Source organism: Heloderma suspectum, chromosome 3, assembly GCF_057233095.1.
Source record: "Heloderma suspectum isolate Gila_16-S chromosome 3, 16-S_ref, whole genome shotgun sequence".
Classification (NCBI taxonomy): Eukaryota; Metazoa; Chordata; class Lepidosauria; order Squamata; family Helodermatidae; genus Heloderma; species Heloderma suspectum.
In genome coordinates, this window is record NC_139460.1 from 272,318,195 (window position 1) to 272,345,254 (window position 27,060).

General features: G+C 41.3%; 1 protein-coding gene across 1 annotated transcript in view; it reads left to right on the forward strand.

Moving 5' to 3' along the window:
• The first annotated feature begins 5,620 nt into the window (after positions 1 to 5,620).
• The window catches only part of PASK (PAS domain containing serine/threonine kinase), a 30,630-nt gene continuing 9,190 nt past the window's right edge, over positions 5,621 to 27,060 (forward strand). Inside the window, exons 1-13 of the mRNA XM_084847032.1 lie at positions 5,621 to 5,720; positions 6,690 to 6,899; positions 7,585 to 7,820; positions 8,916 to 9,086; positions 11,509 to 11,649; positions 12,439 to 12,573; positions 13,401 to 13,715; positions 14,403 to 14,577; positions 15,913 to 16,060; positions 16,236 to 16,643; positions 18,727 to 19,895; positions 21,473 to 21,654; positions 24,595 to 24,762. Of these exons, the coding sequence (XP_084703158.1) occupies positions 5,651 to 5,720; positions 6,690 to 6,899; positions 7,585 to 7,820; positions 8,916 to 9,086; positions 11,509 to 11,649; positions 12,439 to 12,573; positions 13,401 to 13,715; positions 14,403 to 14,577; positions 15,913 to 16,060; positions 16,236 to 16,643; positions 18,727 to 19,895; positions 21,473 to 21,654; positions 24,595 to 24,762 (3,528 nt within the window). The 5' untranslated portion in view covers positions 5,621 to 5,650. The remainder of the gene's footprint in view (positions 5,721 to 6,689; positions 6,900 to 7,584; positions 7,821 to 8,915; positions 9,087 to 11,508; positions 11,650 to 12,438; positions 12,574 to 13,400; positions 13,716 to 14,402; positions 14,578 to 15,912; positions 16,061 to 16,235; positions 16,644 to 18,726; positions 19,896 to 21,472; positions 21,655 to 24,594; positions 24,763 to 27,060) is intronic.

Consider the following 27,060-nt stretch of genomic DNA (forward strand, 5'->3'; position numbering starts at 1 on the left):
GCCCAATAGCCGAAGAAATTAGTCCCTTTCCCTACTGTAAACATGATAATCCAGATTCTAATGGATTAGAAATATTTGGATGATAGGTACAAAGTTTTAATATATCATGAATATGAGCATATTGGCTTATTTTCACTATCAATAGCATACTTCCCATTGGACTGGATGTGGTTTTCAAATGCAGAATAGCGAAGTGCTGCAATGTTATATTTAGGGTTGTAGGTGGCAATCTCATACACACGTACCTGGGAGTAAGTTTAATGGAACTCAGTGGGACTTAGTTCTAAGTAGACATATATAGGATTGTGCTGTCAATGATGAAAAGTCACCATTACATACTCTTAAAAATACATTTGATGAACTTCTGTGAGCAGGGCTGCCTAAATTTTTTTTTGCTACCTGTTAGGCAGGGCAAGCCATCCTGATGTCTCACAGGTTTCTGGAGCAGTTCGTTTGGCTAAGCAAGAGGTAGCATAAGAAACGATGGTTGCATGCTGCTTCTAATGTGGCAAGCACTTTTGCAATAGTGCCATCCAAGGTAACTATCTAATCTGGTTGTATGATTAAGCTGATCCATTCTGAAGGAGGACTTTTAGTTGGGGTGTTAGTTGGTAAAAAATGGAAAGGTTCTGATAAGAAGGTCCGCTTCTGAAGGATTGTATACAGTCAGGGCCAGAAATATTGGAACAAGGATCACTGTTTTGGCAGTTGGCCTCTGTACACCACCACATTGAAGTTGAAAGGAAACACATACAGATGAGAGCGAAGTCAGGACTTTCAGCTGTAATTCAAGGGGTTTGACAAAAGTGGGGCACTAACCATTCAGGAAGGACAGCCAGTAACATACACACACCCATTGTTGGTGGCTCATAAGTAATGGAACAAACCAACATCATTTCAAACTTAATGATCGCCTTTAATACCTGGATGAAGATCCTTTGCAGTCACTGACTGCCTGAAGTCTGGAACCCATGGACATGACCAAATGCTGAGTTTCCTCCCTCAAGATGCTTTGCTAGGCCTTTACTGCAGCTGCCTTCAGCTGCTGCTTGTTTGTGGGTCTTTCTGCCTTCAGTCTTGTCTTCAGTAAGTGAAAATCATGCTCTCTTGGGTTGAGATCAGATGACTGACTTGGCCATTGAAGAACATCTCACTTCTTTGCCTTGAGAATCTCTTGGATAGCTTTTGCTGTATGTTTTGGGTCATTCTCCATCTGCAATATGAAGCGGCGTCCTATCAGTTTGGCAGCATTCGGCTGAATCTGAGCAGAAAGTACAGCCCTATACACTTCAGAATTCACCCTGCTGCTTTTCTCAGCAGTCAGGTGATCAATAAACACCAGTGACCCAGTTCCATTGGCAGTCATACATGCCCATGCCATAACACTGCCTCCACCATGTTTGACAGATGATATGGTATGCTTTGGATCACAAGCTGTTCCTTTCCTTCCCCATACTTTTCCCATCATTCTGGTACAAGTTAATCTTGGTTTCATCAGTCCAAAGAATCTTATTCCAGAACTGGGCAGGCTTTTTAGGTGTTTGCTGGCAAAGGCTAATCTGGCCTTTCAGTTCTTGAGTGTTACTAGTGGTTTCCGCCTTGTTGTGAAGCCTCTGTATTTACATTCATAAAGCCGTCTCTTGACTGTAGATGTTGACAATGACATGCCTACCCCCGCAAGAGCATTCTTGACCTGGCTAGATGTTGTGAAAGGGTTCCTCTTCACCATGAGCAGAATTCTGCGGTCATCCATTTTAGTTGTCTTCTGTGGTCTTCCAGGCCTTTTGCTGTTGCTGAGCTTACCAGTTAATTCCTTTTTTTTCAGGATGTTCCAAACTGTTGTGTTGGACACTCCCACTGTTTTTGCTATCTCTCTGATGGGTTTATTTTGTTTCCTCAGCCTAATGATGGCCTCCTTCACTCGCATGGACATCTCTTTGGACCTCATGTTGGGAGTTCCAGTGAGCAGCTACCAAATGCAAATATAACACTCAGAACCACCTCCAGGCCTTTTATCTGCTTGATTGGTCATGGGGTACCCAGGAAACAGGCCACACCTGTCCATGCAGCTGCTTGTCAGCCATTTGTTCCATTACTTATGAGCCACCAACGATGGGGGTGTGTGTATGCCACTGGCTGTCGTTTCTGAATGGTTAGTGCCCCACTTAAGTCACACCCCTTGAATTACAGCTGAAAGTCCTGACTTTGCTCCCATCTGGGTGTGTTTCCTTTCAACTTCAATGTGGTGGTGTACAGAGGCCAGCTGCGAAAACAGTTATCCTTGTTCTAATATTTCTAGCCCTGACTGTATATCAGTTTCACAGTTTCTGATAGGGAGCCATCTTAGAAAATGCACAGATTCCAATATGGTGTTGATATAAAAATGGGAGCCTGTTTTGTTTTAAAGTTTAAATTGTTCTATATTTTACATATGAATGCTCATGGTGCTGTATCAGTGCATTTTGAGGTCAAGGAATCTGTGAACACTAGCATATGTTCACAAAAATTAAAATTAAATATTTATTTTTTAACAAATATTTTTTTAAAGTGTGACAAAATTTTGTATGTAAATATTATTACTGTCTAGTTTTTACAGTTCTGTTTGTGGTATGCTAGATTGATAGGAATATAGGAAGCTGCCTGTGGTCTGACATAGGAAGTCAAACCATTGGTTCATCTAAGTCTATGTTACCTACTGTGAGTGGCAGCAGTTCTCCAGGGTTTCCGACTGGAGTTTTTCCCAGCCATATCATGAAATGGCAGAGACAGAACCTGAGACCTTTTATATGCAAAGCTTGTATTCTGCCCATGAGCTATATGGCCCGTTCTGATATTATAGCCCTCTAAAAATCAAAGCAATTACATCGGAGACACTAAAAGCAATCCTATGCATGTTTAGACAGGAAAAAAAAGTCCTACTACTCCCAGCATACCCCAGCCAGCATGTCTGGCTGGGGAATGCTGGGAGTTGTAAGACTTTTTTTCTGTCTGTAGATGCATAGGATTGCACCCTAAGATGCTTTAAACTGGTCAGTAAACCCACTCTGAGGGATGACAATGTGAAACAACCGGCACGTATAGATTGCTCATTGTATATCCTATGACAAGATCCAAATGACAATGATTTGTGCTGACTTACAGATAACACTAAAGAAGCGTTAGTTAATGCAGGTTATATTAGTTACCTTGGCCAGCCATCTCAGATCATCCAAATATATTGATGTGCTATTCTCATTGATTTGCAAAACCTTTATCAAGGCCACAGTAAAATGGGGATAAAACTTTTCTTTAAAGAAAAGCTAGCAGCACAGTCCTATACATGTCTACCCACAGGTGAGTCACATTGAATTCGATAGGATATATTCTCAGGTAAATGAATATCAGGTTGCAGAGTAAGCAGCACAAAAATCTTTATTGCAGTACAACGTGCATTTTAATAAACGTACAAAGCACACATTGCACAACCACACAGAATGTAGCTCCAGGCTATATAAAAGGATTAACTTTTTTCACGGATGATGGCAAAACTTTAAAGAAGAAATTACCTATTGATCTACAACAAAATGTTGGTAATGCAGAGACCAACTTGCAGAGAAACTTACAGTGAAGTTGCACTAGTTCTGATTCGAATTTCCAAAATGATTAGATGGGAAGTGACTGAGCATAATAGCATTTTTAATGGACAATTTGAGAATGGTTGTCACATCAAATCTATAGCCAGAGTATTTCTTGCTATCATGAATATGACTATTTATGGATGAGGCATTGAAAATGATGGCATAACTCAACTGACTTTCATATCACAGCTTCTCGTTTGCAAAGTCATTAGTCAACTGGAAGCTATATTTATCCAATTAGGGCACAATCCTATGCATGCTGAGACAGAAAAAAGTTCTAGAACTCCCACCATTCCACAGCTGGGGAATGCTGGGAATTGTATGATTTTTTTCTGTGTACACATCCATAGTTTTGCACCTTTATTTATTTATTTTAGGGTTTTATACCCTGCCCTTCCAAAGGTTCTCAGGGTGGCTTCCCAAAAATTAAGTTAAGCAGAACATAACAGCTGCCTGCTTAGGGTTTCCAAGCCCAGACCTTGAATAAGAGGGGGGCCTGTACTTGTTAGCCTTCCATAGACAAGAAAATTTTTCCAGGTGTGAATTTATATCGGAAGGACCTTGAGGAAAAATCTTTGATTTTTTAAAAGATCACATATATATTGATGGTATTATATATATTTTTTAGAACCACCAACAGTATTTTATAGTGTTAATACTTCTCTGATGGAAGCTATACAGGAAAAATCATTGGGAAGAAAGGAAGGGGAAATTAGGAAAATGAAAGGTGGGGTCTATTTGCATCAAGCACACAGAAAGGTGGGGAGAAAAAGTGATCAGGGTTAAAAGGGGGGCAAGATGCTGGATATTCAAAAATGTGTAAAGTATGGGAGGAGGTGATATATTGGCCTGACCAGAAAGTACACAACTAAGCCTTTAACTGGGGGTGGGGGTGACACCAAAAGCAACTTTTTAAATAGTGCAGACCTATGTCTTACTTGGAAACAAGTCCCATTGAGTTCAATGGGGCTTACTACCAGCTAAGTGGGTATAAGATTGCACTGTTATGACAGCTTTTCCCAACCTGGTGCCCTCTATATGTGTTGGACTGCAACTCCCATCACCTCACCCATCATGACTGTGCTGGCCGGGGATGATGGCAGTTGTAGTGGCCTTGTAGGCCCCTTCCAACCCTACTATTCTATGACTATTCTATGTAGTCCAACACATCTGGAGGGCACCAAACTGAAACAATCACAGCCATCATGGGGGGGTTGTTGCTGTTTTAAGGCAGCCTTCCCCAGTTTGGTGGGTATACATTTGCAGGGCAATCCTAGCGCTCTTGAGCAAGCAACAAGAAAATAAACAAATACAGATAACTTTTATGAAACATGACATCATTTTATTGGCTTTGCTGACAGAAACAAACAAATCTTGCTCCACAAGCACACGGAAGAATCTGAAGGAAGCGATTCCGATGGAGACAAAGGGATGTTTCAAGTTTATCGGTGTCCAAATAGTGTCCAGTATATACGCTTATTTATTTCACGATGTATATTTGAGTTTTGATTTTTCCCTCCATCCATGTTTAGATGTTACTGGTTAACAAAAAAAATCAATTTTTGTGTGTGAAACGGTAAACGTGTTTACTTCTTTAATTTCAAAGCAAACCAACATAACTTATTACGAAAAGAAACAGGGAGACAATCCCTCAAAGCGTCTGTATGGAGGAGAGGAAACTGATATTCTATATAATAACAGCCGTGGAATGATTGTTAAGAGAGGTCCCCCCGGGCAGCACTATCACGCTCGGGCTGCTGGATTTCCGCCCCGCCCCCGTCGTGCTCTACAGATCGTGTTTGGCGCGTCCCTAGCAACCGTTTGCGCGGGAATTTTTTTCCTTTTGGTCTTCGAGCGTTGGGCAAGTTCCGCCCCTCGAAACTGGTTGGCTCGCCAAGATGTCGGTTACAAGTTCCGTCGCGTCTCTGTGGCTCCTGACGCAGCTGAAGCTGTCGTTCCCCGCCTCCTCGGGCCGACCCCTGGGCGGGCAGACAGTTGGTTCAGAGATTTCGCAGGAGCAGAGAAGTTGGGGGATGAGCGGGAAGGAAAGCGCGACAGCTCAGCCCTCGAGCCTGTTTTCAGCACCACCAGGGACCAGCTCCGGTACATGAGATGAGATATAAAGGGTGCCCCTGAGCATGTGCAGAGTGCGTTTCCCTCTCGGCCGGGTAACCAAAAGCTCACCCCGGCTTCCAGATAGCCTCTGGGGAACTCTCCTTGTTAGGAATCCAGTACTGCACCCCAAGCAGGGCGGGTTGGTTTGGTTTTTGCAAACCAAGCAGCGGAAAGTTGACTATCTATTACTCGGGGATTGCTTGCTGTTGGGTTAGTAGAGCATAGCCGTGGTATCAACCACTCTATCCCAGTGTCGGTCCCCGCTTCTCCCTCTCTCCGCCCCTGCAGGCTAGGTCTCGGCCCCGCTCCTCATTCGTTCTCAGTCGGCAAAGAAAACTGCGAGCCAGCGTGGCCAGCCGATGTGAAACTCGTGGCTCTTGTTTCGGGCTTGGCTGCTGTTTGCCTGAATGCTTACTCCCCCCCCCATAATAATAATAATAATAATAATATATTTTCATTAATGACACTGCATTTCTCCTGGCTTCTTTGTGTCCACCTTAGCTCCTTCCCCTGTTTCATTACCTCTGTTCTGCTTCCCATTTTTCCCACTCCCCTTAATCCTTGTCCTGCAGAGTACTCCCATGGACACCATTTCTGTTTGCTACCCATCTCTTCCCAGCCCCCAGCCCTGCCTCCCTTTTACCAATATCTGAGTGTGCTTCCAGACAGACAGCTCCTAATATTACCAATCAAAAGACATTGTGTGGTTACTGTCATTCCCTCCGTAATAGTTTTTTGTAGTAAGAAAAAAGACGGACGAAGCAGTGGGAAAATACAGGAGGGTTACAAATGGAAGGCAACATTGCAACACCCCCCCCCCCCATAACATTCTGTGAATGAGGCAGGGTAATTTCACAATAAAAGCCTTGTCTGGAAGCACCCTTCAAGTCCATTTAAGCCAAAGTGAATGACATGTTCAGTCTTAGATTTGACTTGCTTCTTCTCTTGCAATTTCAGAGGCTGGATTTTCTAGGGGGAAGTACTCTAGTTCAGGCATGACCATGGCAACCAAGGAGTGTGCCTCCTCCAAAGAAGCCCTTGCGGGCTCATCATTAACTCTGACCCTTCCTGGGGTTTGTGAAGAGCTGAGCAAGTCCTTTCCCTGGACCAACAAGAAAATGAAGAGCGGCCTTTCCAGGCTCTGCAGGAAGAAAACTTCTTTGTCAGGTGACTCCTTGGCATGGTGGGATGTATGTATTTGTTAAAGAGAGAGTAGCCCCTTTCAGCTCTTTAGCTTATTGCCAAGCAGCTGAATGAAACTGTTTTTGAAAAAGCTGTTGGAAGAAGAGGCTCTAAAGGAATGGGAACTATAGAGGTAGTTTATTGGAAAACAGGGCAAGAGTAGATCATAATTATTTTTAATTGTGGATGTGTCTATAGGGTTGTTGTGATCCCTTGTTAGATGCTGACCCTTGCTCAGATTTGTGACATCCTGCTGTTACTGCTTGTTTTTTGTTCTCCCTTATAGATGAAGTGTCTTCATATAATGGTTGATATTCTCTGTAGGTGGTCTGTCTTTTTGAGACAGTACTCTAGAGAAACTGAGCCCAATTTCATTAACTCCATCTGTTTGAGCTAGGCAAGAATTCCTTCCTAACCCCTTTCTATTTAGTGTGTGCCTGAACAACAATGCTTAGTCCCATCTCTGAAACTTTATTAACAGTTTGGGGCCTGGCAGTGTTATTTTTAACTATTTATAAGTTAAACTATTTTTTTAGCTATTAAAGTTTTAACTATTTATGTGTAGTTGTTCTGAAATCCCTCTCAGATATTTACAGTTCAGATGGTTGTAGAACTTGTTGTTTTCTTTCTTTCTTTCTTTCTTTCTTTCTTTCTTTCTTTCTTTCTTTAGAAAATGGATGGAATTCCTATTGCTTATCTTCATTGGCTGCCCGGAACATCTGTACCAGCAAACTTCATAGCTCTTGGACTCATTTGGAACCTGCTTCCCTTTCTTGTTCAATATGCAGCTCTTCTTCTTGTTCTCTCTTAAATACCCTGGCCCTGGGAGAATCCATTCAGGCCCTGCCAATTGCTGTGCGAAACCCAAACAAAGCCATCTTCACTGTGGATGTCAGAACAACTGAGGTAGTAATTAGCTTTTGCACAGTGTGAACTTACACTTCAATAGCATGCCACTTGTGTGTATGTAGAGGGCTACTAAGTTTGAAGGTCTGTTGTAGTTGCCCGAATGTTGCAATCATTCATTTGTATTATATCAAGGGGAGTTTTTATTTGGTACAAGTTTTGTGAGAAAAGATCAAGCAAACCAAAGAGGGAGCTTTATAATCTTACTAATTTAAGATAATTTTGCTGTTCAGATGCAGAAACCAGACTCTTTCCTCCTCACCCTTCAAAGGCCTCTCTATAAATCGTGCAGAACCTGCTCATATACAAGGCACTCCAACCACCACATCCCTATATCAGTTCATGAGAACTGATCCTATGAACATGGAACAAAACACTAAACAGACCTTACTGGAGAAGCATGGGTAGAGAATAGCATTGGGCTGTGTATATTCATTTTAATTTTGGAAAAGAGGATCTACCCCAAGTTCTTTTAAAAAACATAATAGAATCCACATGGAATATTTATTTTTCTCTGCTATTGCATTGTTGTGTATGGTTGGTGCTAGAAACAACCTTTTTCACTGAGTGCAGCTGCAGCTGACTGTGTCTGAAAACTGAAGACTAAAATGGGGCTGGATGTAGTTTGGTAATAACTGTATTTGGTATGTCACTTTTGTTGTTAAGATCCAATTAAGTAATTGCTCTTTTAACTAAAGATTACTGCCTGGTTTGAGAACCCATAATATTGTTGTTTGCTTGTTATTTGCTTGTTAGCATTTTAGCTTGAAGCACTTACTCAGGGCATGTTTGTAAACAAAACTATAATGCAGTGGTAATGGAATATTAACTCTAAAAGATAATTCTATAAGACAAATTCTGTAACTCTTTAAGATAAACTCTTTGAGTAGAGAGACATCAAAGAAGGGTGAATTGTGAAGCAGTAATTAGCAAATTTTTGCCCTGATTGTATATCTTAGGCACAAACTAGAGAGAATTAAGGCTGCCCCTTTCAACTGAGGGTCAAACTACGCATCAAAATGCCACATTACCAACTATGTTAAAAAAAAAAAGTGCAGTAGAAGAGAAATTCTATTAACCTTTCTTGTTTTTTAGATTCTAGTTGCAAATGACAAAGCCTGCAAGCTTCTTGGTTACACTGCTCATGAACTGATTGGCCAGAAATTATCTCAGATGATTTCAAAGTCGAACTGGGATATTATGGAAGCACTGAAGGAAGAACATGTTGGTGCTGAAGAACATGGAACAGTAGTTCCTGGAACAGTGGTGTGTGAGACATGGAATAACTGTCCTCTAGCAGAAATTTGTGTGCTGCCATTTCAGTATAAGTGTCCTGTATTTTGTACTATTGTTTATACAGTTGTTAAATAGCCACAAAAGAACTGAATAGGTACCTATAGGAATTCTACTTGTGTCACTATAAGGCTTCTTTTGCTCAAATTTAATGAGGAAATATTTTAAAATGTGCTTGATTTTTAAACATGTAAAAGTTGTAACTGCAGAAGTAAAGCATGCTTATTTGCTTACACACTTGCATAACCTATGTAGTAAAGATGTTACTTTTACTATGTTTAACATTTCTGTACAATGGCAGAATAGGTTAGTATATATACCTATGTGAATATGGGTATATATTTGATAGTGAATTTTTTACTATAACCAGAGTACAGATAGACAAATTCAGGAACAGAAGAAGTTTTCACTTGTGATTAGTGAACTAGCTGCATGCTCATCCAGGCTCTTGACGTACATAAGAGTAGTCTTAGAGGTGGTCTTCCTGAATGTTTGCTCTCAAAAAATGTAGTTGACTTTGCTAAGGAGGCATGAGTAGTTGGTAAGAGAGCGCGAGAGTACTTTCTTGTCTTTTTCAAGCTTTCATTGGCCCTGAAGTTAGAGTCCCAGCCTTTCTTAGTCCCTCCAATCAATGCAAGATGAACGGCAGTGTGTATTAGTGATTGGCAGACCTACAGTTCAATGGGGCATCCTGTCCAAATTATCCATAGCAGGATTTAGCTGTTTAACTAGGGCAGGGGTGCAGAATTTCAGGCCCATGAGCCAAATCTGGCACACCTAGGGTTCCATTCAGGCCCTCCAGGGTTCCTCAGATGGCCATGCCCCCTCTTCCTGGCCCTTTCCCCTGACTACCAATCATTTAGTTTTTTTCCCGTTTGTGTATGTGTTTTCCCCTCCACCATTCTAAAAGGCTGAAATGCCTCTCCTAAGGCTTTGTTACTAGCAGTAAGAGCTTTAAGCTAAAATATTTTTGGAATTTTGGCCCTGCCCCCTTTGCCTGTGGCCCTGCCTCATTTTGCCTTCAGGCTGGTCAGTACTGGAATGTGACCCTGAAGAGCTTGTCCAAAACTGAATTCGACCCTCGTGCTGAAAAAGGTTCAACACCCCTGAACTAGGAAATTCTTCCTGAGATGCGTTGCCAATGGATCAGACAAAAGTGACCTGGCCTGCTCTTGTATTTTTAACAGCAACTTGATCTGCAGAAATCAGTAGGTGAAGTTTTTCACAATATGGCGGTAAATTCCTGAGGTAGCCTTTAAAGATCAAACTGCTTTTAAAGGCACAGGTATGGGGGCCAGTTCAAAAGTTGGATGTGAGATTTATATCCACATGTATTGCTACTTTTTCTTCTGTGATATGCATACCCATGTGCCCAGGATGTGTATGGCTTGTCTTGCATGAAGTTGTTTTGAGTACACTATGCAGAAGATGGAACACTTATTTGTCAGTTTGGAAGTTTCTGCTCTATATTGTGTCAGCTATTGGGCCTGAAACTTTGCAGTCCAATCCCATGTGTATTTACTCAGAAGCCCCACTGAATTCAGTGGGATTACTCTTAAAGTGTATAGAGGATTGCAGTCTTAGTCAGATGATTCCTAATTTTAATACCCTGCATCCAATCTGCTGTTTTAAATTTGCACTATTTGTTTAATTGTATGCCATTCCTCCCCCCACCCCACCCACTTTAACAAATTTGAAATGGGTGGGAATGTTATTTCTAGGAAGCTTCTTAAGGTCATCTTCTGATGTAGAACATTGTATAGAGAATTGGTGTTACGTAGTGGCTAAGGGTGTGACACAGGGAGGTCACATCTCCCATGAACTCACTAGGTAGTCTTTGGCAAGCAACTGCTTTCTCATTCTCAGCCCTCTTACTTGCACTATGGGGATAATGATACTGATCGGTGTTATAAAGCTTACTTCACATGTCTGTAGTGATGATTACTGAGATAATATATATCGGAACACCTTGAACTCTCAGACATGCTGTGTAAATGCAAGGATATTATTATGATCTTTTGATCTTTTTTTTCATAATATGTCTGAGAATCATCCATGGGTCTTTGAGTTCTTCGCATATATATATAATTTCACATAAACCAAGCAACTGATATTCCTGGAATGATTCTGGATGATTGTGATTCTGATGGAGACATGCGGGGATTTAAATATTTTGACAAAACCTGCTGAAGTAATCTTGATGTGATTAATGCGAAGTAATGATCAGAACCACTACTCCACATGTCTGAATGAATGTGCTGATTTCTCATGCTACAGAGTTTCACAAATAAAAATACAAAGTGTTATACAGAAACTGGCACCGAAAGTCAGTTGCTGGACTGATAAAGTTCTAGGCTCTGCAGATTAGAAACTTAACTATGTATTTTATCAATAGGTAGATGTTATTTCCCGTAGCAATGAAAAAATCCCAGTCTCTGTATGGACAAGAAGAATTAAAAGCCATTGCAGTCATTACTGTGTGGTTGTTCTGGAGCCTGTAGAAAGACTCTCTGCTTCTGTCTTCTTCAAAAGCAATGTGAGTAAAATTGTAAAATGATGGTGTAATTTAAGCTAAGTAGCAACTGTACCTATATCTGCAGTACAAGTTATTGAAACAATTTTGGTTCTCAACTCACATATGAAGCAACAAACATGCCAATCAACTTTGTCAAAGGAAAAAAATTCATGTTTGATTACTTTTCTCTAGTGATTTTTAAAAGAAAAATTTCCCTTGAACGTTTTGCTTAAAACAACATGGGAACTGGAATTGTTTAAATAACAGTATGGTTGGCAGGGAGTTGTTCTTTTGTTGCTGTAATTTATAGTAGCTATGGAGTTTTTGCTGATATGAAGGGAATGCAAAGCTTTGTCAGGCACTCATGAAAGTGAATGATAATATATTTTTTAAAATTTTTAGGACACAATCGTATGCATGCTTAGATGGAAAAAAAAGTCCTACAATTCCCATCGTTCTCCAGCCAACCATGCAAACGTGCATAGGATTGTGCCTTTAATATGTTTATTGTGTCTTATTGTCTGCCTCCTTGGAGGCCTATTGTAAGAGAAAGGCATCATATAAATATTTTAAATAAAATGTATGAGAATTAGTCTTTGGGGGATAAAGAATCCACTTGGAAGTTAATCAACCATCTTAAAGTGGCATTTCATGAAGTCCCATCTGCTGAATCAGAGGCCAGCATTGTCATTGCCTCCCTTGTGTATATTTTGGCCATTTTACCTTTACTACTGTCAGAAACTGATGTTTTAGAATGAAGTGCCCTGCAATTGTAACAAGAACCTAATTATATCGAACTCTCATTTTAAGGGAGAGATTATTTCCTGTGATGCCCTTTTTGCTCATCTCCATGGCTACTCGACTTCGGAAGATGTGGTTGGTCACTATATAACAGATCTGATTCCTTCTATTCAAATTCCTGCACTTGGCAAGAAAATTCCAAAGGTACCACCATGGCATGAATTACAGACAGCTGTTTTCTTAAATGTCGCTTCGGTGCTAGATTTCTGCATAGGCCGATTCTTGTGTATAACTCCCTACTTTGTGATAGTAATTTGAAACCACACAGAGAGAGTCAGTATTTTGTAGTGGTTAAAATGCTGGACTGGGACTGGTGAGACCTGGGTTCTAGTCCCTGCCCAGCCATGAAGCTCACTGGGTGACTTTGGGCCAGACACTGGGGCTGTTCACACAACATGCTAGCCCTTATGCAGTGGTTGAGTGTGGGTTGTTTTGAATTGTGGGTTATTTGTTGAACTGTGGATTAGCATGTTATCTGAATGCAGAATGTTTTCTGCAGGGTGGGTTATCGTGTTGTCTGAATGCAGCTGGGGTGGCTTGTTAACCCTGCATTGTGCCTTGTTAGCCACCTTGAAAACCCAACAACAAACTATGGGTTCTCAAGGTGGCTTGTTCGAGAAAATAAGCCACACTGTATGATTAACCCTGGCTGTGTTCAGACAACACGCTAACCCACGGTTCGGCAAACAACCCATGGTTCAACACAGCTCACACTCAACCACTGAGTGTGGGTTAGGATGTTGTGTGAACAGCCAGACTAACTCTCAGCCCAATCTACCTCAGAGTTGTTGTGAGGATAAAAAGGAGAGGAGGCTCATGTGTGCTGCCTTGGGCTCCTTGGAGGAAAAAAGGTGGAATATAAATGTAACAAACAAATCATCTTGTCCATTTCCTGGCTGCTGCGAATTAATACTTTATTTGCTTAGATTTGCATTGCTATGCGACTATTGTTATGTGACTTCTTCTTTCAGAATATGAGGATTCAGAGATCTGTTGGCCGAGCAAGGGAGGGAACAACATTCCCTCTCAGCCTGAAGCTGAAAGTGAACTTCCCTGTTGAAGAAGTTATTCCAGTACTAGATAACTCTGTGCCAGTACGTGATGCTGAAATTTTAGAAGCTGGCACAACATCCTTAACCACAGGTGGTTCTTTCTGCGCTACCATCTGGGTGTTCACCACCATCAGTGGGCTGATAACCATTCAGGCGGATGGGTCAATTTATGGAGTCAACAACACATTTTCTCTAATGCTGTTTGGCTATGAGAAAAAGGAACTCATAGGGAAGGTAAAGTTTTTATTTATGTTTTTTCTAGATATGGACTTGTGCGTAGTTAGGAAGTGTTACTGTTTTGCTAGACTTGGAAATAATATCCACTCCACTGCTGAGTGCTGAGAAGTTGGGCTGGCCATTTAACAGATGGGCAGGGATATAATCTAGAGCAGGAGTGTAGAACCTCTTTCAGCCTGAGGGCCAAACTGCATTTTAGAGAATCTCTCGGGGGTTGTATACCAGTGGTGGGCAAGGCCAAAAGGTAAAAGGGGCAATGCCCCCCAAACTTAAAATTCCAGCATATTTTAGCTCTTACTGCCAGTAACTAAGCCTTAGGAGAGGCATTTCGACCTTTGAGAATGAGGAAAAGAGCTTGGTGGTAGGAGGAAGGAGGCGTGGCCTTCTGGGGACTGCCGGAGGGGTAGAAGTTGTCCTCTAGGCTGGAAGTTCTGCACCTCTGATCTAGAGTGTGGTACATTTTAAGTTGCCAGAAATACTTAACATACCTCCTGTCAAATAATTAGAAAAGCTCACTTTCAAGCTTTTAGCAGCAATGCATTTTACAATGGGGGTTGTCTTGATATTGGACAATGGCTACTCTTTTATATGTCCTTTTTATTCAGCCCTAAATTATATTGGTATTGATCACTACAGAGTGAGGCAGAGAGGACTGATTTTATCATGTTTCATTTTGTATTTTAGAACATCACATTCCTGATTCCTGGGTTTTACAAGTACATGGATAGAGTTAATGACTCCTCTTTACAACTTCCACCGTCTAGAGGAAGTTATAATGTGGATGCAGAAAATGTGAGCTCCTCCGGTGTCTTTAAAGGAACCCAGGTGGATGACTGTGGTATAATAGAAGGTAGTGAAGGTAAATTGGGAATGGCACCAAACACAAAGCTATGTCTTTAAACAAAAAAAGATTGTGGGCTGCATTTGACTTCACAGTGGAAATCACCAAAATAAAAAGATGCCAACTTTTTTTTTTCTTAATAATTCTTTATTAGTTTTTGGTTTCATATCACAAAAGAACAATATATATCAAGAAATCAACAGTGACTGCTAGTCCATGTCTTTGTACTGATTAAACATGAATAAAAAGATGCCAACTTGAAATTTTTACACCACAAGAAATGGTTTGCAGTTAATAGAGGGTGCTAAACTGAAATCATTCTCAGAAACCTAGCTTGATTTGTTGTCTCATGGACCTTGATACTAGGATCCCAGTTAATACTCACAGTGAAATGAATCTAGCATCATTGTAAATGTATAAAGTAAACACAGGTTCTGCATTTCCTGGTCTTTGGGCTTTTAGCCATATTATAAATACATATTAAATAATAACTCCAGCACCAGATAGCTGCAGTGTCTCTGAACAAAAGTCTACCAGAGTCTCTTCATGCATCTTTATTTGAATTGGGAGAGACTTTTAAATAATCTGTGTATCTAAAGTCTTTTGCCTGACTAGGCAGTCCCCCTTTCTGGGCTTCAAAGGCAAGACTTTCTCAGGAATGTGTTAGACCAAGATGGAATGAATACCATGAATTGCTTACCAACTTCCTTTTACAGAGTTAAATTATTTAATAATTAATGTGTGTATTCAATTTTGTCACAATAGAAGCTAGCTTTGGGGGAATTCCAGGAAGTTTGCCTAAGAAAGGATAAAGTTAGTTGAATTTCCCATAGTTAATAGAAGTAAAGCTGTGATGGGTAGCTCAGGTTGGTTTTTTAAAAAGAGCCTGAAAAATAGAGGCGGCTGGTTGTATTTGTCCTCCATTTTAGAATTATCAGTCAAAATTAAAGTGAAGAGAGGCATACAATCTTCAGAGCCTTCATCTTCTGTCTCAGTGACAATAAACAATCTGAATTGGCAGGTGAGCTTGTCCCTCCTTGAGCAGCTTCCCATATATACTTAGGAAGGGCTGCTGAGACTTCAGGATCTATAGCTTTAACTAATCATGGTAGGTATTTTAGGGATGCTTTGAATATTACAATATGAACACATAAATGTTAGACATACTTGCTAAATTTTTAATGTTTTAAGCACTTACATCTTTTCCTAACCTTGCATATCTAACAGATAAATGCTATGGAGAGCCATGTAGCCATTAAAATGTTTAACATGTGAAACGGCCTTTGGAGACTTCCAGTGCATGCCTTGTGAAAGAATTGCTGCATACTACTATTTGTTTTTTCTTTGATCTAGGTACCAACACATTCCTTACTGGAGCTGTGGCTTTGATGGGTCTGCAAGAACAACAGGAATTAACAAGGCAGAAAGAAATCCAGCTGGAGAGTGGGTGCAGTTTGCCCTCTTTTCTGTCATCTCCAGAGGCATCCACATCACTGAATGGGCAGGTGTTACATGCTTCAGGAAGACGTTTTGACAGCTGCAAAAGTATATTAGGCATCCAGCTGCCACTAATAACATTAGTGGCAGCTGGATTAGGGGATGTTAGAGGGAACATATCAGGAAAGATGCTCCCTCATTCAACACAGCATAACCAGTAACTTTTTCTTTCACAGCAGAGACTATACACCTAGCAGCCATGTCCTGGGCCCTGATGAAGTCCTGCCTTCTGACAGTCTACATGATGGAGGCTGCACTGAGACACAGATGACAAAACCTAACTCTCAGCAGTATGAAGCACATTCTCTAAAACGGTTTCATTCCGAAACATGTGCATTGGAAGGTAGAACTAAACTGCAAGATAGGAGTCTTGCCAGGTACACTTTTGACCTAGTTCAGGAAGAAGATGGCCCTTTGGATATCTGCAGTTCTGGTTCACCGCATAAAATCATAAAGTGTCAGTCTGTCACTACAACAAGCAATGTTGGAGCGGAGTGCCATACTAGGAAGGAAACCCAGCTGGAAACTGGGAGTAGCATACCCTCTCTTGTGCCATCTCCCCCAGAGGCATCTATACCACTGAATAGGTAGGTTTTGCGTGCATTGGGCGAAGGTTTTGAATTATATTAGGCACCCAGCTGCCATAGGTGTTCAGGACTGGCTACTTGTTTAAACCTTTGGTGTTGTGTTTCACTCAGACCAAGTGGACTAGCATCAGAGCCAAAAGATGCCCCCCCCCATCCCCAGCATCTGGACAGGTTTCTGCTAAGTATACAGCATTATGGGGCTAATTACACATTATGTGCAAATTACAGTGCTCCCCCCCCCTTCTGAAGGAAAGCTGCTTTGTGAGGAAACCATTTAAGAGTGGAGATGCTGGGCCAGAGGCTCTCAAACTTTTTCCCCACATGGTGTTTCCCCACTTAAAATTGTCCTCCAACTACCGTTTCCCACAACAGTGTTTCAAAAGCATGTTTGTGAGGCTGTAACTTAGAAAAAGAATGGTGTTGGGCTTCTAATGTGTGTGCATTTGCACATAATGTATAATTAGTTCCTTTGCTTCAGTACTTGCATACATCTCATCACATACCTGGAAACTGGATAAAGGATGCTGTAGGTTTAATTAGGATATTTCCACCCCTCGTGACTTGGGGGGGGTACCACTTTCTTCACGTTGATGAAGAATACTGTAATGATGGTCTTCTCGGTCTGAAAGGACAACCATTGCTATCCATTTCATGTGCTTCTGCTACAGTCAGAATAAATGCCAGTGTCTTTTCTTCTTTTTCTTCTTCTAAAAGTAGCTAGGAGGCCATATAGTTCTTAATAGTGTAATCTGAAAAATCAGTGGGGAGACATCCCATTGACTTTAGCAGAATTTGATTGCATTCTAAAGCTGCAATCCTATGCATAGGGCTTCTTACTTTTTGAGTAGATGTGCTTAGGATCAAGATTGCACTGTTACTTCCAAGAAAATATATTTATGATTAAGGTGCTGCAACCTGCTGATTTCAGTAGGACTTGCATTCAGACACAGGGGTCAGTTCACATGTATATTCAACAATCAATAACTGCAACATCAAGTAATTACTAGTATGTGTGAAACAACTGTCACAGATCAAACTCCATAGAATTTTCTATCTCCAGCTGTCATCTCGAACAATCGGTTTCAATGGAGGTAATTTGTGAGTCATCATGTAATGCTGATGCTAGTGTGGTGAATTGACTCTGAAGCTGCAGTCGTAAGCATTTACTTAGAAACAAGGGTCTTGGCTGATATCCTAATATGATCCTACTAAGACTGCTAGCAATTCTTGTCTAAGCAGATCCTCAGTTGGAATTGAAGTGCCCATGACATTCTATGCCGTCATGGAAGAACTCATATTGGGAAATACGGGCTGCTTCATTTTATTTAAATTTATATTTCACCTTTCACCAAAAAAAAGGTTTCAGGGTGGCTAACAACATAAATCTAGAAGAAAAAGCAATATTTAAACTATAAACCAGTAAATATATACCTTAATCAGAAGACAGTATGCATTCTCCCTAAAGATTAATGAAGCTTTGATAGAATTAAAATGTTGATTCTGTTTTTAACTATGTCTTAATGTATTTGTTTTTATATTGTGTCTTAATTCATATTCTGCTTTAATCTGTATTTTATTATTATTAGCCACCTTGAGCACCATTTTTGACGGAAAGGTGGGGTATAAATCTAATAAAATAAATGTTCTAATAGCTCTTCTAAAAGGGCCAATAATATGGATCTGGGATACTTCTTTTTGGGAGGAAGTTTCACAGTGTAGGTACCACCACCCAAAAAATCTTTGTCACGTGTACTGACCTAGTCTCAGAAGGTGGTAGTACAAGACGATCTCTCAATCTTGCAGGCATTTTTGGTGATGCTTTGTTCTGTTTGTTTTTATGCTTTTAGGCCAGTTTTTTATTCTGCTTAGTTATGTTTTCTGTTAAGGTTATTTCTTTTTCATACTGTATTTGTCTGTTTGTGTGAATAGTTTTATTCACATATCTGTATGCTGCCCTAGAATCTTTGGGATGAAGGATGATTTTAACTATTTAAGAAATACTTAAAATAAAATAAATACAATAATGAGTGGAAGATGATCCCTCATTCAACATAACATAACCAGTAACTGTTTTATTTCACAGCAGAGACTATACACCTAGCAGCCATGTGTCAGCCCATGATAAAGTCCTGCCTTCGGAAAGTCTACACGATAGAGACTGCACAGAGACAAAGACTACAAAACCTATTAATTCTTCACAGTATGAAGCAGATTTTCCAGAGCGATTTCATTCTGAGCCATGTATGTTAGAAGGTAGAACTAAATTGCAAGATAGGCATCTTGCCAGAAGCAATTGTGACCTAGTTCAGAAAGAAGAAGAAGATAACTCTCTGGATATACACAATTCTGGATCGCTGCATGAAATCATGACGTGCCAATCAGTCGCTACATCTTTGGGAAGAAAAGGTTCTGTCCTGGGTAGTCCGAGTCCTATGTTAGAAGATGGTTTAGGACTTGAGGCAAATAATGTGCCTTGTGATGCTGTGCATACGTTATTTGGGACTCCCACACTAGATGAACCAATGTACTGCAAAGCATCTAATCCCAAACAAACCCAGGGGGTGACAGATCACCTGCCACATGGAAATCTGATGAGTAGCGCCAAAAGTGTCAGCTTTGAAAATATTACACCAGAAAATTCAGCAAATGATTCATCAGCCTGCCTGCCTATCCCTCCTATCCCTGTGGAATCATTACTACTTTGTGATGCCTCTGCCATTATGGGGGGTAGGAAGTTGGATGATGAGGTGGATTCTGTTTGCAGTGGCCTGACGGGCCTGAATCTGAAGATTAGTGGAGAGGTGAGTTCAGACGCATCTGCTGTCTCTGTACCAATAAAACTTTCCTTGTTAAGTAAGGAAGATCTTGGTCAGTCCTTGGACCAGGCAAATCATGCTTCTGCAAATGATCAAGTCAAATTCCTGTCAAGTGGTGGTTCTCCAGTATGCTGTCAGAAGAGCTTGTTCTCTAGTAAGAATTCAGGGCATGCTGACATAGATTTCTCTACATGCTGTGCTTCAGAGGATGAAGGTACTGCAGGGAGCATGAGGGATCCTCTAGAAATACATTCACCAAACAACGATGTTCAGTCCCAAGAAGAATTCATGCCATTAAAACAGCAGAACATGGCACAAGCAACATCAACCCCTGTGAAACTACAAGCTGTGCTGTCCCCAGCAGCTACTTTGAACAGTGAGATCTTTGAAGGCAGCTATTCAGGAAACTGCTACCACAGAGATGGTTCCCGACTCAGTAAGTTGGAAATAGTTGTTATTGCTCTCCCCTGGGTGCTTTTAATTAATTGGCCATCCCTTCTTCCCCTACTTGAAAAGCAAAGAAATGGATGTTTAGTGCTAGCATAGTGGGCGAGAGATAAGGTAAACCTGTGGACACAATGGTATGAATGAACTTGCAATTTAATCCACTGTCCGTCCAGGTTTGGAATGGAAAACAAAAGCCACGGAAAGTATTAATTTGAGTCTATTAACATAGAATTAGAGAGATACTTGGTTGGCAGTGAAACTTCGAACAAAACGCTTTTGAAAGGCTTCAGCATGTGCCTAAAACCATTAGGCTGGGGAACCGGAGGGCCGAATTCAATTTTGAAGACGCTTTTGGGAGCTACATTCCAGGGGTGGGTGGGACTGAAGGCCAAAATACCGCCCTCCCAAACCCCCACCCCAGCCTATTTTAGCTTAAAACTCTGAGTGACAGTAACTAAGTCTTTTCAAGTGTGGAAAAAACTGCACAAACACCAGGAAACCACCAAATGATCATTGATTGGGATAAAGGGTGTGTGGTCATCTGGGGAGCCCTGGAGGGCCAGATTTGGCCCCCAGACATGAGGTTCTCTACCCCTGCTTTAGGCAAAACTCTTGTAAACCTTTGCCTCATTTTTCATTCCGCAACATTATCTTTAACTTTTAATGGGCTGGTTGGTTATCAAATGGCTCGACAGTCTCTGAAGTGAACAATAGGCTGCTTTGAAGGCCAAAGCCATGGTGTTCCATCATGAGTTGTTTTAGAATGATATTAGCCCTATTCAGGCGTTCTTACCATGTTCAATCAACATGCAAGGAGAGGGAGTGCTTCAGCCCCATCCCCCTCTGTTGTTGCCCTGTACAGGGTGACAGTCTGAAGAGGAGAGCCTCCTGTATCTGTGGATGCTCCCTACGTTGTTAAGAAGGGTTTTTAATCGCATAGATTAATCATGTAGAGAGCATCCATGGATACAGGAGGCTCTCCTCTTCAGAGTGTCACAGGATGCAACAATGGAGAAGGGTGGGGCTGAAGTATTTCCTCACATTGCGTGTTGATTGAACGTGGTGAGAAGAATGCCTGAATAGGGCTACTATGTATATGAATTTCATCAACTTGCCACTTAAGATTCTACTAGATATTCTCTATGTTCTTCTGTGAGAACAAAGCCAGTGTTTTGTGCAGTTTGTGACAAGGATGACTTGTGACAAGTGTGCTGTTTATTTTTTATTCTGTAATTGTTATGTTTATATTGTATTTTAATGTATTGTTTTAATCAATTTTAATTGTGTCTTTAAGCTGCCTTGTCTGCCATTTTTTTATAGAAAGGCAGAGCACAAATCAATGAAATTAAATTAATTAATGATGACACTTCTTTGCCCATTCTTTGTTCTTTCTTAAGCCCCGCTTGGACATGTTTAGAAATTTCCAAGAAAAGGTTTTTAGCTACACTGTTAAACTCTTATGCAGAGAATATTTGCGGATTTCAGAGTTTTGTCCTGGATTAAGAGTTAATTTTTTTTTTCTGACCACCATCTATCAGAGTCTTGTGTTGTTTTATATTTTTGCAGGCATACTCTTTGAAGTGAAACGTGTGGAACTGCGTGACCCTGCTGCTCTCTTCTGTATTTGGCTTATGAGAGACCTCTTCCAGAGTCAGAAACAAGCAGCAGCAAAGACACATTTACTTCTTTCCAGTTTGGCCAGTTCCTCCCAAACACTAGGTGATGTCTCTGCAGTTAGCTTGGCAGAAGTAAGTATACCAGGTCTTCTGTCCATTTAATGCATGGCTTAGGGGGATGAAATCACAGCAAATAACAGTGCAGCCAGCCTGGCCGGTTGGTATATGTGTGTTTTGCACAAATTACCTGCTGCTGATATTCACATGAAGATGGGACGTGGTCCACACTGTATTCTCTTATCTGCCACTGTTTGTGCTCTACTTCCTCGTTGTTTTTAAATGCAGATCTTAATATCTCATTCAAAAGGCCTAATGTTCTTCTCATGCTGTCCTTGTTCCTGGCTGTTGTGCTTCCTCTCCTCCTTAACTATTGTACTACTTTTCTCTCTTTTTAAAAAAGTAAACTGCACTACCACATCTATGTATCCCCTTCCATAGATACTTCCATAGTAATTGCTCAATTACTATTAGCGGAAACTAATTTAGGCTAGTTCAAAATCCCCAGACATTACTTAAATCCTGTTTCAGGCTGCCTTCTTCCCAGCATGACAACTTTTGCAGGGGAGGTAACTGCATTCCATTTACAAGAGTGTGCATGCCAAGTTAAGTTTTATTTTTGTATTTTTAATGAACAGTCAGCTTGAGTTTTTGTTTTTTTCAAGAGAATGGAAAGATCAGTACTGGATTAATGGGGGATAAAAATGAAATGTGATTAGGACTGCTAGTTTGGCTACATCCTAAGACATGGGTGGCAATGCCATACCCTACATCTGCTGCTGCCCAGATATTTTGATAGGTAGATGGTACTTGTGACTGAAAAATACAATGGCAGACTGGCTATTTCTAGCCAAAACTTCTTGTACTAAGACAGTTTGCTGGAAATAAGACTCTAGTTAATTGAAATGAAGGCCTTTATTTACTTGAGCATTCACCCTGTATTATAACAGGGGATTCCTCTCCCCGCTTGCTCCCCAAGCCCCCGGTAGCCTCTAGGGAGCAGGGCTTCAGTAGAAGAGGAGTGTGTCTAGGAAGCCTAAACAAGAGGTACCCCATGCGTGCCTTAAAATGAGAAATAGAGAAGCTGGTACAAACCTTCTTCTCCATTTGGTTTTCCATTTGGTGTGAAGGAGGCATCTAACCATGGTTTATTTCCTCCTACTGTCCAGGAAAGGCAGAGATCAAGTGAGTTCAATGCTATGCTTAGTGCTGCAAGACTCCTCCTTAGTTCTTTCCCTGCCTTTCCCTGGACAGAGCTCTGTTTCTTTAGATCCTCTCTTTGAACATTCTGTTTCTCAGCTTATTGCTCTTAGTTATCTCTTACCTTCCCCTGCTCCAAGTTTTCCTCTGTTTTCAAGCCTTCTGTATTCTTTGGTTTAAAAAATTCCTTCTATTCTTCCATCTGTTGATTCTTCTTCCTTGCTCTCCTCATAACTCCGATACAGAAATGAGCCATTTCCACGCTTGCAAATGAAAAACCACACACACATCAGCCTGGAGAGCAGCATGTCCATATTGTCAGAAGCAAAAAGCCAACCATGCCAAACCCATTACAGGGGCTTCTGGGAGTATCCTCACTGTGCTGGCCCATGCTATACAGGATCAGGCAGAGACCCCTCCACGGCCCATATATACTGGTTTTCACTACCATAGGGGCGATTTGGCACCAGCACAACACCAGAGGCTGTGTAAGGGACCTCCACCTTCTTCATGAGGGAAAACAGAGCAGGAGCTTGGTGGGAGCGATGGTTCTTCTTTGATCACCAGATGGTAGTGCAAACCAGGGAACACAGCATAAGCTCTTCATAAACTGTTGGAATGGACAGAGATTTGTCTTCTCTCTATCCCAATCTTCTAGCCAGGCTACTTCAAAGTTAACTTCCTCTAATCTAATGAGGCTGGCACCCTGTGTTTTCCAACATTTCTTTTGGAGGGTTAATTTATAGAGAATGTCAAGAAAGCTGTAATTAGTGAGTCAACCAGTTATTACAGCAAAATGGAGGCAGACATTTCCATAGATGGAGCAGACAAGAGGAACCTTCAGATGCTTCTCTTCTCCCCCCCACCCCAAGAAAGGGGGAAAGGTAATAAATCCAAGGCTTCATCAAAATCCAAGGCCCAAATTAAACAGGCAAAGGCAGTACTTATCCACTCCTCAGAGTAATCTGGGAGTAGCCACCAAGATGACCCTCTCTCACATCTCCACCAAATGTGCCTCTAGTGACAGCAGGACCAAGAAAAGGGCATCCCCTGAAAATCTTAAAACCTAGGCAGGCTTGTATAGAAGAATGTAGTCTTTCAAACAGCCTTCTCCCAAGCCGTATAGGGCTTAATGGGTCATAAACAGCACTATGAATTGTGCCTGGAAACACTCAGTACCCAGTGAAGCTGTTGTAACAAGGAAGTCAGGTCCTGCCCATAACTGGCCCCAGTCAACAGTCTGAACACAACATTCTGGTCCAGCTGAAGTTGACATGCAAGGATAGCTGCGCTTGGCTTGTTTCTTGCCCTCCTCCTTTTGGGAGGAGGGCATGACCTTGTGCATCTCCTTAGTTTCCACAAGGACATCTTTGGTTGCCTCCTCTCCAAATAGGAGGGTACCCTTAAAGGGGACTGAGGCTAAATTAGAATGGGAGGCAACATCCATATCCCAGTGTCTGAGCCAACTGGTATGCCCAGCTACCATAATGGCTGCTATTGCCCTCACCAAGAATTGGACTGAATCTAGTATGGTGTCAGCTATAGGTTAAGTTAAGTATAAGAATTATTTTGAATTTATTCTAAATACATAAGTGGCTGCAAATATAAAAATAGTCCACAAACAGAAACAATTGGAACTACCGTTCATTTATGACTGGCTTAAACTAACAGCATAGTAATTTGGGGGCAATTACAGGTCACAGTTCTTACCTATCTGTGTGTCTTCCTTGTTTTGCCACCTCTTTCAATTATGCACATGTTGATTGGTTTACTCAGATTTTGTAGTGTGTGTCTGTCTGTTCCTTTTTGCTGCAGTTGATCAAACCAACACCCTTGCTTGAGAATTCACGAAGAGCTGAAGAATTAGAAAGACTGAGAGCTTGCGAGGGGGACTATGGAAAGAAATACGACACTTTTGCACTTATAGGCAAAGGAGCTTTTGGATTTGTCTGGACAGCCAAATGCAAGAGGGATCAGAAGGAGGTGAAAGAGCTAAACTATTTCTCAAATATTTTCTTAATATATTACCCACTGATAGTCTTTTTGATTTTGGAATAAAGTGTTTGCAGTTTCCAAAAACCTTCCAAGTTTCTTCATTTTAAAGTTCAGTTAGGAACATAGTTATTGAGGAGTACAATTTAATGTTCCTGTCAAATTAAGTTTCTTGGCATTATGCTTTATATCGGTGATTTGTGTATTGTGCACTGTAAAGAGGTTGTGTTCTTGATGACTTGCTAACATTTGTTACAACTCTGGATGAATGTGCATTTCTTTTGTGAAAATCCTTTTTCACAGGATTAACATAATTGGTATGTTAGAAGTGTCAATTCATCTCCTCTTCTGCTTTCAGAGAGCAGAAATGTCAGCCTCTTCTTCTTTCCAGTAAGACACGACATGCATAATTTAGTTGCCAGGGGATGTGGCAGCTGCTGCTTCCAGCTATGTTCCTAGGGCTGTAGAGTGCCTAGCTAATATTTTTCAGACTACCCGGCAGGCAGCCTGTCCTATTCTGACAGCAAAGTCCTCTAAGGTGGGAAGTGGCACAGTCCTTCTCATGGAGGATAAGGGTATCAATGGCTACTAGTCATGATGGCTATATATTACCTCCAGCATCAGAGGCAGTATGCGTCTGTATTCCAGTTGCTGGGGAACACTAGTGGGAGGGTGCTATTGGATTCATGGCCTACACTGCTGGGCACTGTGCAAATAGAATACTGGACTAGATAAGTCTTTGGTCTGATCCAGCATGGCTTCCTTCTTATGTTCTCCCCCTGAAATGAGCCGTGGTGGGCAGAAGGTAGATCGGGAACTTGGTAGATCTCTAGGTGACTTGCAGTAGATTAGCAAGGATTTCTGATTCCCACCTCTTTAACAATAGCAACAACAAAGAGGAAGAAAGCTGGTGTGGGCGGAGAATCGGAGTAGATTTATGTGTGGAATGGCTATGAGCTCCATGCTAGAACTGTAAACAAATTTCTGGACTGAACATGTGCACAGGCATCCTGTTCCTTAATTCTAAGGGTATGACTCCTCTCCTGAGCCATTATTATGAACTTGGCTTCAGTTAGTAGACTTTGGGATTCTAGTAAAAAAACAAAGTAGATCTTGGAAGCTTGAAGTCTGCCCACCTCTAGAGTAGGGAGGAGTTCTCCTGGAAAGTGTTGAACTGCATGTTCGGTAGCAGTAAAACAGCAACAGCACAATGCTACTCAGGACAGAAAACCTTACACTTCTCCATGAGCCCTGAGGATATGGATATGTTTCTGTGTGTAGCAGAGTTGTTAATCTGTTGTGTCTGTTACCAGTTAATACCTCTTTGGAACAGGTTTAAATTGATCTGTAATGGGAATTGCTCAAACTGCCTATTTCCACAAACCATTTTAAGTTGGAATTCTTGGATATGAGGGGATCAACTGTGTTAGAGTCAGTAGGATATATAGTCCGATCCTCTCCAGCTGTGGGGCCGTGGAATTGGCCTATGCACATTCTGCTGCAATTTTCTGTTTCTTTTTTTCTTGCTAGTTAGAAATGCATGTGAGCACATATGCATGTTGATTAAAACACAACATGGAACCTTGATGTAATGGCATGATTGGATCAAGATTTCTTTATGCCCTGTAATATAATCAGTGGACTTTGTGCATTGGTAAACAGTAAAAGGAAAAACAAAAACAAAATTCAAATTGCTGCACATGCAGTTTGCTGCAGTCTGAACAAAGATCAGAAATTTTAAAAAATGAAACCATGGTGGGCCTTGTTAATGCAATGATGCCACTGCAAAACAAGGTGGGGCCATTTGGAACCCTAAAATCTTGGGCAAAATTTAGAAGGGAAGAACTTCATAAGCATTCCTGGTAACATCCTGTGTGTGGCCAATGGGGCATAACTGCTCTCCCTTCCCATACTTGCCATAAAAAGTCCACAGACTACAAAAGACATATCACTTGTAGCTTGTGGGCCTCTATAAATTACCCCTTAGAATAATGTGTACTATTGCACATCCACTGTACTTGAGTTGAGGAGAAAACATCAGTAATGGTAGCTACTGCTACTGTTTGGTCAAGGGAGCTTAATAATGGCCATGTTCAGACAATCACAGGGGGAAAAGAAGCCAACGTGCCTTTTCCCTGCCCCACATGTTCTGCTCACACCGCCACCATTTCCCTAATTACCCGCGATGCAGCACGGGTTAGCATGTCATCCAAACCTGGCAAAGTGTGTGGCAGCGGTGGCTTCTAAACCACCCCACAACCCGTGGCTTGTTGTAGTGGTTGTGGGGTG